The 12,468-nt window shown below is 39.0% G+C and overlaps 1 protein-coding gene across 1 annotated transcript; it reads right to left on the bottom strand.

The window, feature by feature from the left end:
* Positions 1–789: 789 nt before the first annotated feature.
* Positions 790–12,186, bottom strand: igfn1.3 (immunoglobulin like and fibronectin type III domain containing 1, tandem duplicate 3). The gene is made up of 24 exons (XM_010797177.1): positions 11,964–12,186; positions 9,926–9,999; positions 9,664–9,786; positions 8,648–8,781; positions 8,400–8,499; positions 8,263–8,304; positions 8,137–8,182; positions 7,862–8,045; positions 7,643–7,756; positions 7,370–7,532; positions 6,975–7,247; positions 6,438–6,872; positions 6,217–6,341; positions 5,987–6,128; positions 5,567–5,860; positions 4,296–4,592; positions 4,021–4,200; positions 3,752–3,880; positions 3,355–3,663; positions 3,173–3,258; positions 2,861–3,053; positions 2,236–2,532; positions 1,389–1,715; positions 790–1,297 (listed from the first exon to the last, which is right to left on the bottom strand). The coding sequence occupies exons 2-24, from the start codon at positions 9,975–9,977 to the stop codon at positions 1,293–1,295; spliced, it is 4,050 nt and encodes a 1,349-aa protein (XP_010795479.1). The 5' UTR covers positions 9,978–9,999; positions 11,964–12,186; the 3' UTR covers positions 790–1,292.
* Between the last annotated feature and the right edge of the window lie 282 nt (positions 12,187–12,468).

The following is a 12,468-nucleotide window of genomic DNA, read 5'->3' as shown; positions in this document are numbered from 1 at the left end:
ACTAAATTATGAATGTTTGAATTGTACTTGAAGGCAACAGTAAATGCTGTGAGAGACAATGCAAGGTCCTGAGCCTATTAATCGAAATGTTTAAGTTTGATATTCTAGCCAGGGTTTTTTGTGTGCATCTTTTTTGATACCCGCACTAGATGTTTAGTTCTATCCATTGCACTATATTCAAGTATTTAATCTGGCTTTTTTAATAGATTGCCATCATGATGTTGACATTTTTGTTCTTATACCTTGACGCCGGCGGCAGGTTGTCCTTCTGTCTCCTCCCGTTCTTGTAAACTCAAAATCCTTTGCTTTAAAAGTTATGACAATTTGTCGAAAAGGATTAAATTATAAGGTGATGGCATTTTGGTGCTTCTCCCAACCGTTGGTACAAGGCAGTATTTGTAATGCAATGTCTTGTTAACAATTTATATATATTCCCACAAAATTAGCATACATTCATGGTGCCCTGAGGATGAATCCTAATGTCTTCGTGAAATGTGTCAGCAATAGATTGAATTCAAATTCTGCGCAGACAGTCATTTTTCATCGAGTTCCATTATTAGGTAGACTTTTTAATTTTGTATTCACATCTGCAAATGAACATGATATTAACATGGTCATTTTGAGTGTTAGTATGATGAAGTTAGAATTTAGCTTAAAACACGGCAGTGCCTACAGTATATACTGTACAGCCTCGCAGACACACTGAAGTGCGTGTAGACTTTTAGTCTTGGAATATAGCAAGTAAAAAATGATGATACAAATTAGGCTAAAAACAGGAAAGTAAGACCGTTTCTGCTAAACAGGAAGAATTTATTTATATTTTGGCAATACGATTAATGAATCAAACAGACATACAAAAACTCAGTCAAAGCCAATTCTGTCATACTGTCAATTTTCCAAGATGTTTTTACTTCAGAGAAACCAGCATAGTTTCTGTCTTAGCAGAGAAAACAAACTCCAATTGCAGCTCAGCGAAAAATAGGTCAATGAATAAACATGTTTGGATGCAAGATAAGCATATCATTACTGTTGAATCGGATGTCTCTTTTTAGAGTGCTCTTTGCATCCAGTAAGTAAATCAGGCAAAATTCACACTCAAAAACAAGAAGATCTAGTATGAATCCATGCTTTTAGATGTCCTTCTTTGTTTTTAATTTCTTCTCCAAGGTTAATTTAAACACATTAATATATTAATTCACAAAAAGGTTTTAAAAATTGGCAAATCCTTTACTGGTAATTCTATTATTCAAATAAAACGGGCGTCCTCCGAAGATCAAGCCCACTGCATCACTCTAATCTGAAAAAAAGAAGGAGAGTAGGGAATTATTAAACCATATAGCCTGAGCAGAATAATTTAAATGCAACACATACATTTGAATGTGTGTTACCTTCAACAACAAGTTTGGTTGAACAGTCCACTCTGCCCACTGAGTTTTCTGCAGTGACCATGTATTCCCCATCGTCATTGGGCCCAACTTTGAGTATCACCATGGAGCAGACCCCGCATGTGTTGGATATGAAGTAGTTAGTGTTGGTGTTCAGGCTAATGTTATTCCTGTACCAGGTAACATGGGGTCGGGGGTTCCCTGTCACTGCACAACTCATGTAGCACTCGTAGCTCTCTGGACTGTTGTGCTTTTTAAGTGGGACAGAGAATGAGGGAGGCGTGTCGAAGCTGCACGTTTTAGATTCAGGAAGGTTTAAAGAAAATGTTTCTGGAAGAAAAAAAGAGAAGGAAAGAACAATTTACATGGTGTAATGCCAAATGATGAAAACACCTTCCAATGTTAAATTCTATTTACGGTAGTCTCTTTTTTGATTAATTTCCATTTAGTGTATTTCGCAGAACATTTTTCATAGCAATTACTTTTAAATTGTACTAATCTTAATTATTTTGCAGTTGATCAATTGAATGATTAGTCTATGATAATATTTTTGTAAAATGTCAATTTTTCCAAACAAGTTTTGACAGACTAAAGGGACATCTTATTTTATCTGAATGACAGTCACAAACCCAAATATATTTGATTTAGAAATGGCAAGAAAAACCTGAAAATCCTTAAATTCGAAAAGCTAAACCAGCAAATGTTTGGCAATTTGTTTTATGAATGGCTGAAATGATTAAGCCGTTATCAAAATTGTTGCCCTTTGATTTCCGGTTGATTACCTAATTGATTAAGGAACTATTCTTTACAGTTCTACACCAAATTCTTCATCACTTTTGGTAAAACCTACCTTTTGTTTTCTTCACTTCCCAGAATGGTGACTCAGAGGGTTCGGAAAGACCCATGTCATTCTTGGTATAGACCCGGAACTTGTACTGCGTTCCTGGCATGATGTTGATGATGGTGCACTTGTTATTGAAGAGATGGTCTGCCACAGTTTGCCAAGTACACTTCACAGAATCCCGCTTGGTGATCATGTAGTGCAGCCTGTCGTCTTTCTTCTCATCTGGAGAGGGATCCCAGCAGACTGTCACTGTTCCCGACACGTTCTCTTCCAGCTCCACGGGGCCCGGGGGCTTGGGGTCATCTAGAAACAGGTCGGAATGATTATTATTATTATTATATGTATTTTTATTATTGTTACCCTATGCACCCTTTTAGTGCAAAGTGAATACAAAAGGTCAATGCCTTTCTTTTAGGAAGCTTGATTTAAAAATTAAAATTGCACCCTAACATTACTTTAATAGGCCTAAACTTTAAATTCTGGAAATATTTTTTAAACTTCCTCCAAAAACCAGCAACTCTAGGAAAGGTCTTTCAAAAAAACAATGCACATCACATTGCAAATCTGTAAACCGTCTGTGCACATTTTACTCTTATTTATTGCCAGTAGTTTAACTTTATTTTTATTGTACCTGTGACTCTTATCTCAACACTTGAGGTCTCCTGACCAACCATGTTCTTCACAATGATTGTGTAGATCCCAGTGTCCTGCCGCTCTGATGAGGGGATCATTAACTGCGATGAATTGTCTGTGTTGCTCAATGTCACATTCTTGCCGACAGGAAGGCCGTCCTTTAGCCATTTGATAGTTGGTACTGGAGAGGCCTGCGAACAACAGCAGATACATAGCTTGGATACAGGGTTTCACTTTTTTGTAGAGCAGAAGGCAAGTGTCAAATTTGAATGTTTTTATACTCTTTTGGAATTTATAGAATGTACTGTACCACAAAGTTGTAGTTGACTCGAGCAGAATTTCCGGCTTTCATTACAATGAAGTTCTTCATTTTTTTGTCGGTGAATTGTGGTCTCACTGTGAAAAATGTGAAATGTTGGAATAGTGATTACATGGAGAGAAATAGAATCACATTGTTTTACTTCAATATGTGCACAATTTCCACTGACTCACCTGGAGGAGGCATTGCAATGATGTAGTTGTCTAACTCTTGAGGCTCACCGTCTCCACCCTCATTGGTGGCTACAACTCTCACCCAGTACATGGCCATAGACTTCAGACCGATAATAGTAAAGGATGTAACAATGATAGGACTGGAGTTACAACGACTCCATTCTGGGTTTTCTGCTGGTCTGAGCTCCACAAAGTATCCTTTGGCCTCATCTTGGACCCCTTCCTCTTCCGTGGGTTTGGTCCAGCCCAGTGATAAGGTGGTGTATGTGGAGTCTGTCACCTTCAGGTCAATGACCTGACCAGGAGGCTCTGAAAGTGTAAACATTAAGGCATTAAAACATTGAGCAATTAGCCTTTGAGAAAATAAGAATTTAGTTTTTATCGACCTATTACTCACCCTTTGGATCTCTTGCAAACACAAATTCAGAAGGCGCACTTGCCTCTCCAGCACCAGAAATGTTGATAGCTGATATACGGAACTCATACTCGAGGCCTTCAACAACATCCTTACATGCATACGTTTTCCCTGTTGGTGTGACAACAAGTATGGATAAGACTATAACGTAGAAAATAACAATCTACTGTTTCACATTCGCACAACATAGGTATCCAAACAAATAAATGCATTACATTTTGAACACAGTCAACATTTCTAACAAGCCTTACCTCTGATGGGCTGATCGGCTGGGTGGACAAAGCCCCACAGATTACTGCCCTTCTTGCGTTTCTCAATGTTGTATCCCAAAATGTCGGTTCCTCCGGTATTGGTAGGTGCATACCAAGCAAGATTGATACAGTCTTTGAAAGCACTTTCAATTTTAGGTATTGAAGGAGGTCCAGGGTAAGCTAAAAGAATGAAGACATTTAAAAGATGCCTTTGTATCAGCTACTGTTTTCAGGACACTTTAAATACATTTTGGTCTGCATGAAAGAAGACTTACCCTTTGTCCCTGCCTGGATGTCATCAGTCTCCATCAGGTCACTGATGCCTTGATCAGTTTCTGCCCTGATGTGGTAGCAGTACTTTCTGCCATGATCCACATCAGTATCTCTGTATTTAGCCTCTGGTCCAATCTTGCCTAACTTCTTCCTGCTGTTACGGCCAATTTGCTGGCGCTCCAGGATGTAGTCGGTGACAGGAGAACCTCCGTCATCTTTGGGATTCTTCCATTTGATATCAATACAAGTTGCATTACTTTCAATGATATCCACAGGTCCCATGGGTGGTGTTGGTCTGTCTGTAGTGGGATCAAATAATAAAACACAAAAACACTCATATCCACGTATGTTAAAGGTCCCATGTCATGCTTTTCTGGTTATTACCCGTCCCCTTGTGTGTTATGTAGCTTTTTCTGCATGTAAACGGTCTGCAAAGTTACAAACCCTCAAAGTACACCCTGTAGCGAGTAACACTCTAACACAGAAAAGACCTGTCTATGCTGCCCCAGAACGCCTCGTTGGAGATTTCTCTTTTTCCATTTTTTCTTCCGGGGCATACTGACGTAACACTGCTGAGCTACGCACACACACGCACTCACTCAGCCTTATCTCTTCTCAGCCGTGGGGCTCCGCGGAGCTTCACACACACACACACACACACACACACACACACTTACTCAGCCTTATCTTTTCTCAGCCGAGGTGCTGCAAGGAGCTCTGTACGGAGTGTACGTGTGTGCTCAGGCTGAGTTTCGCATTGTCTCGCTGTCTCGCAGACCCCACGCAGCTACCAGGAAACTACACCAGTAATCCAGCTCACATTGTCCGCTCCTCGAGTCTCAAATGGCGGAGCAGCGAGCCCTGCAGCGTCCCGCTAACACGGCACCCAGACCCCACGCAGCATTCTCATCTGTTTGTCCTTACTGGTGTCATTTTCTGGTTGCTAACACATAAACACTGATGTCCAGCTGTAACGGTGGTGGACTCATCAGCACAGAGTGGGCGAGCTGACCAATCAGAGCACAGTGGGCTCATGGGAGGGGGGGCAGGAGCTCCAACAAGCCGTTTAGGACAGAGAGTGAATACACATACTTTACAGAGATGCTGTATGAGAAACCAATGTGAGTTTGGAACATTGAACAATGTAAATCTATTCTAGTAGACCTCAACAATGGAATTATGATCAGTAGAAATGGCCATGACATGGGACCTTTAACAACCATCAGACAAGTGATGAAGATTCAGCTCTCAACATGCATCAGAGAAACCTTACCTAGAACAACAAGCTGCGTGATCGCCTCAGTCGTTCCACATTCATTTTTAATCTTAATCTTAATTTCTCCTGTGATTTTCCGTTGGCACTTGGTAAGCACCAGGCGGCTATTTGTTGAAGACCTCTCGATTCTGGTATGGGATTCTTCAAACAGTTCTTCTCCCTCGTTGTACCACTGGATCTTCATGGGTTCACGGCCAACAAAGGACAGCTTGAAAGAAGCTTCTTTCCCAGTTTTGATTACGACAGGTTTAATAAATTCAGTAAGGTCATCAGGGTTAATTCTTGGAGGATCTAGAAGAAGAAACACCTATTTTAACTGAAATTGTAATTGCTGAGCTAAGAAAATATTATTGTTTTACTAGTTCTCACAATGGCTGCTTTATATGGAGTACCTCCAACTAATTCTGATTACCGTACCTTCAACACATAGCGAAGCTTCTGTTTTACGCCCATCTGCTTCACAGCGGTACTTTCCAGCATCATCTTCTTTGCAGTTTTTGATAATTAGTTTGCGGAAATTCCCATCTTTAACAATACAGATATCATCTGAAGCTGTAATCTGAAATCCAAATACAGACACACACATGTAAACAAGCTTAAATACGAGGGTTATAGTGAAAGCTATTCCTTTATCAACTCTTTCTCACCTCTTTCCCATCTTTGTACCAGAATGCTTCACAGTCCTCACTGCTCAGCTTGCAGACCAGTTCTGCATCCGTACCAATGATTGCTGTTACATTGGACATTCCGGCAGTGAAATATACTCCTGGATCTAAATGGAAATAAGACTTATTGTTAACCGAGGACAGAAATGTATATAAACATCAAAGCAGTTCTTGGAATAGAATAACTATATTCAAATGCTTACCAATAACTGTGTCAGGGACAAGTGGGCCTGTTCTCACTCTCTTTCTTCTCTCTTGAGTGGGCTCCCCTTCTTCCTCTTCTTCAAGTTCACCAGGAGCCTCTCCTTCCTTTTTGGGCTTAGCTGTTTTTTCCACCTTTTCGCCCTCTTCATTAATCTCTTCCACCTCATCAGTGGTTGCTTCTCCTGCATTCAATGCCTTAGCTTTGGCCTCCGCTCTTGCTCTAGCTTTGGCCTCGGCTTTCTCCGCTGCAGCTCTTACGGCTGCTTCAGCTGCTGCTGCTGCTTCTGCCCTCGCCCTTGCAATAAGCTCCTCTCTCTCTTGCATTATCTTAGCCTGTTGCTCCTCTGCAATCTTCAAAATATCTGCTCTACCACCACCTGCTCTGGTTGTTTTGCGAACTTTCTTCTTCCCTTTTGTGGCTGGATCTTTGTCAGCTAATAAAAAACACAGAGTACCAGGCAATTAATGCTTTATTTGACATTTTCAATATTTGGTCATTTTCGTGTTATAAATAGATAGAATATGTAAAAAAGTACCTTCCACTATAAGCCATGCATTGCAGGATTTAAGTCCAGTCACAGCAGCATAAATGCCTTGTTCCACTACCAGGCAGTCCTTTACCACCAATGAGTGAATCAGCATATCCTCTGAAACAAGGATGTCATATTTTTCCCCCTGCTCCAGTGCGACTGTCTTTCCCAACCAAGTGATCCTTTTCATTGGTTGAGATACGACACACTGAAACATAGCATCCTCTCTTTCCTCTGCTTTCACGTCTTCTAACTTAACCAAGAAGTCCACAGGGGGAGCTAGATAAAAAACAAAATAATTATTAGTATAATAACAACTCATGTACCTATCATGGCATTTTTCTTCTTTTTTTTTTACAATTGTTTACTATAAATGTAGTACATTTGGTGTAACATCTTACGTTTGAACTCAGTCGAGAAAATCTTAATACCATCCACTTCCACTTGGTATAGTCCTGCATCGTCTTGGTCAACACCATTGATGCTAAACACAAACTTCTTTCCCACTTGCTTCAGTCCATGCTTAATCTCTGTGTCGAGATCAAAAGGTACCATAACTCCATCCTGTAAGCCGTCATAAACATTTAGGAAATGTGCCCTGTTTTAGAATACGCAATATGACATTGGGTGCTTTTAAATATTTTCACCATTGACAAAAAGAGCAAACATCTCACCTTGAATAAAAAGATTTTGCTGGTAGGGTCTTTAAGAGACATTTCAAGTTCAAACTCTGCGCCACCACCCGGCTTCAGTTCGATGGGCTTTAGGTTACATAGCCTTTCAACCACCTGTTGTTATTAGGAGGAAAAGAACCGAAAAGTTTTTAGAGTTTGTACTACAGCATGTAAGGTTACAAAGGATTATATTTCAATGTGGATGAAGCTGAAACATACCTTTGATTGCTCTTCCTCCCTTTCCATCTTCTTTTCACTTAGTTTCTTTAACATCCCACGGAAATCAGTGACACAATACTGAGCACAGATGGACTCATAATCTTTCTTTTCTGCACTCAACAAAAGTTCCCAAAACTTCTCATCGATTTCAGGTTTTTTGTCTTCTTTTGCGGCCATGTCAACCCTACAAAGAGATAGACAAATATTATTACAATTATATGTGGCTAGGAAAGAAAAAGAAAGTATTTTTTCTCATTCTTAAATATACTCCTTACTTATTTTTTAAGGCCTTTTTGAAGTCTTCGGGTGTCTCTCTGACAGCTACAACAAAACCAGAATCATGAATACTTTATTTTAACAAGTAACTCTGCATTATTACAGATTAAATTTAAGATATGTACCTGTCCTTGATTCTTGCATGGCTCTGGCCTTCTTAAAGCCAACTATAATGGAAAAGTAAAGTGAAACGAATGTAATTTATTGTTAAAATTTGATTTGATGCAATATATAATGGAAAAAGAGCAACAAAGTAACTGACCCTCAATAACATTGAGCGTAACCGTAACAAACGCTGTTCCATATTCATTTCTGGCACAACACTTGTAGGTGTCAGCTAGGTCCGACGATACACCGGGCATCTAACAATCAATAAATGATGATCAATATTTTCACATAAAGTATAAGGGCAGCTTATTCATCATTCCAATGTATTCATTGCTCTGCTAGTCTTCCTTACACTTGTAAGTTATATCACTAACATTTTCATGACATGTTCAGGGATCTCACCTGCAGTTGATATTCACCAGCGCCTTCGTCCACGACTTTGTACCTTTCTTCAGTAATTTCCCCATTATTTCTCATCCATGTCACAGTTGGTGTTGGGGTGCCCACAACAATTGCTCTGAAGAATGCCAATTTTCCTATAGAAATGGCAACAAGAAATTAGCAATATCTTATACAGTACACAGTTTAGACCTGGCATTAAAGGGGCCCTATTATGCTCGTTTTCAGGTTCCATATTTTTATGTTATGCCTCTACTGTGACATATTACATGTCACTTGTTAGACGCTTGTATCCAAAGCGACTTACATACTTGCATACTGTGGACAATCCCCACAGTTTGGGGTGAAGTGTCTTGCCCAGGGACACAACGACATGCTGACTGCAGTAGGATTTGAACCTGTGACCTCCTGATCCCAACACCAAGGCTCTATCCACTGTGCCACACGCCTCACATTCACATGCTTTAATGTTCAAAAAGCCCTTCAATTTTTGAGTGGGAGAGAAACTCCCTCTGCAAGGAACTTTGGGAATTCAGCCTTTGCAGACCATTTACATGCACACAAACCTACTGTATACAACACACTACATGGAATGGAAAACCCCCAAAAAGCATAAAGGGGCCCCTTTAACAAATCTGACACTCACAACTCTAAGTATGTCAGTTCACACCTGGCGATAGCAAGCGTCTCCACATACTGTACGTCTCAAGGGACCACTCGTAATCCTATATCACCTCCCTGAACTATATTAAAATAAACACCTTGAGTTTTATTTAAAGAGAATTAGGAGTAACTGCTTGCTAAATGCCAACGATTAGCAGCAACATTATGTTCGGTTTTGTGTGACATGAGCAGAGGAAGTGATCGTTTTCAAGGCTTTAGCAGCACCATATGCAATCTAACACTGCAGATGCATATTGGACACTGTTCCACCATCTTATGAGCTGTGTGGATCATGTCTATCAGTGAGTAACAGGAACACAAACACAGTTGATGCATCTGGGTACACAGAACCTTACCTTCTTGAATAGTTAGAGCAATGGGTTTCCGGGTGAAATCTGGGTTGGTCATGCCCTCAGGTAGTTCTTCCACATGCTGGGTGATCATAACTCCAGGCACCATTGACTTCACTTTTATTCTCACTGTCATAAAAGGATGCATTATTTACAAAGAATGAAGAGATTGTGAGTACAGCTTTGATTGAAGTTCATATCATGTTTTAAAAATACATTTCCACATACTTTATTGTTTGGCAGTTATTTTCATTCGATAACTACTTACCCTGCCCTGGAGCCGTCGGCTCCTCCTCCTTAGATCTACATATTTTAAACATCTTGATTTTCACAACAGCTTCTCTGTTGATGCAAAAACAATTTGCTTTTAAAACTATATTCTTAATTAATAAGATAACACTTTTTCCTTTGCTTTATATCTGGTCTTCACTTTGATGGTTTCTTGGGTTGTATAACAGGGGTCTCCATGTCATTGCTGACACTTCCTAGAGTTTCAATGTAGTCTGAATCTGTTAGTATGCCTTGACCACATCAAATTCCCCATCTGTCTCCCATGCATTAAATCTCATCCGGATGTTCTGCATCTGTAATGGGTATCACTTATCATTGTTTAACTAGTTGCTTAAGGCAGTATGCTGGCTTTTACAACAAGATGCTGATGCATTTTAATTAAAGCCTTTCCTCTGAAAGACAGTAAAGATGTGGTGAGAAACAATTTATTTATCCATCTAATTAAACATAAGGTTAGGGACAGATGATGTTAGGGCGTGTGCTTGATTGTGCTACATCAGTGTTAAACTTTTCGTGAGATCTATATCTTATATGGTGTGCGGATACCTGAGTTGGTAACTTTATCTGTGCTATTAATGAAAGGATTCCCGTGATCAAAACATACTTAACATTCTGTTTGTAGATTCCTGCAAGGGGGCTTGCTTAATTTTGCAGGCAGTAGCTCACATACCTCATCCATCATGACTAAGTAATTGACGCAAGTGGCTGACTGCAAATGTAATATTAGTCATAATCATCTTGGTATTAGATGATGCTTTCTTTATCACATTTATTTAAGGGAATTACTTCAATGACATAATCAAAAATGTCTTCCATGATTAAAAACGGACACCTTATTTGTCAATAAATCATCGTGTTGTTCTGTTAATTTAACATTTTCCTTTTAATTATCTATTATCACCTTAATTATTTTTAATCAATTCATAAATAATTTCCCCAAAAGTGTCGTATTAGTCACGTGGCAGACTTCATAGCCAATATTTAGTATTTAATATACCTTAACATCAGCATAGCAATATGATGTCATACAAAATAGCATCATATTGTTTGGACTGATAAGAAGTTTAATTCAAAGTAAAATCATGTATTTAATATGTTAAGTACTCTTAATTTCCTACAATCAAGATTTTACTTGAGAGGAAGGATTTTAATCAGATCAGATACAAAATGTATGAATATCCCTTATTTACATATTTTATTCGTATATTAATACATCTTTAAATCTCATTATAGTAATGACATCAGTCTTTTGTTCTTGAATCCTATGTATAGCCACTTTAACAATTGAAACTAATACAAAAAAAGAGTTGTCACTTGATGACGTATTTTGCATATTGAGCAGTTTGTTACACTTGGTTCGCTGCTGGGAAACTATTTTTGTCTGGGAGAAAAAACAGCTGTGACAAGCGTGGAAACTGATTTATGAATAACCTGTCACATCCATGTCCCAAATCTCTGCATTTAGCTGCATTTAATGGCTGATCGTAAACTTCTTATTTGGGATAAAAAATAAATAAAATATCTCACAAAGCCTGGCAATGTGCAGTAACAAGAAAGTACAAGACCAAATGTAGTATGATTACAAACACATATGTATGTTTCTATAGTTTGACTCTCAGTTACTGCTGGTCTAATTGTGATATTTCTCCAACATTTGCCTGTTGTATTATCCATCATCAAGCTTAGTAAATAATGGCCATCAAGAAAATGAAATATAAATAACATTAATATATCTCATCATGTTGGTTCCTATATTTAGCCTCACTGAAGTCAATTAAAATACTGTCAGCATTCAACACACATTTTGCTTTGCATTTAAATAGTGTTATCTAATTACCAATTATAGTTAAGGTTCATGATACAGATATATACATACTAGTGTCCGATTAGTATATCAAATATACTTATTAGCATAAATTGGCAAATGTACAACATTAACAAATGTATAGAGCAACATTTTCATGAAATATCCAACGATATTAGGGCGTTTTGCAGTACTTGGTAAATGTACTTACTTTTTTCAAGTGAACTGCTCTTCTCTGCCGTCTGTTGCCGGCCACCTTCCAGCTGATTTTTGAGTGTGGGCTCGTACGCAATAAAGTCTTCTACAGACACTGAGAGCAACCTAACCCACTTTGGCCCCCGGGTATAGGTTTACTCCTATGCACGTTGGCCCTAAGGTGCTATAGGTTCCTGAAAAGGGGGGCCCAAGTGGAAATTAAGGGGTGAAGCTTTCTAATCCCTCCCTCAAAACTTCAGCAGGGGGCTTTTGGCTGCTCTTATTAAATAGGGACGTCTCATGAGAAGTGACATAGAAGTGCCATGGGTTGAGCTGCCTCTCCATCAGCCTGATTGCACATGAAGACCGCCAGTTCTTCATCCCAACAATTAACCAAAGGGTAAGTGTCAATTCAATTTAAATGTTATAGCTCCTTACATTAGTTTGTGTTAGAAATGTTGGATATGTTATTTAAAATGTTTAGAAATATCAGAATTAGTGGGTCATAATTTTCTGGGGAG

The sequence above is a fragment of the Notothenia coriiceps genome, unplaced genomic scaffold (genome assembly GCF_000735185.1).
Source record: "Notothenia coriiceps isolate Sejong01 unplaced genomic scaffold, NC01 NC01_scaffold00037504, whole genome shotgun sequence".
NCBI lineage: Eukaryota > Metazoa > Chordata > Actinopteri > Perciformes > Nototheniidae > Notothenia > Notothenia coriiceps.
The sequence above is the reverse complement of the archived record's forward strand: the minus strand, read 5'-3'. Positions and strand labels throughout refer to the sequence as shown.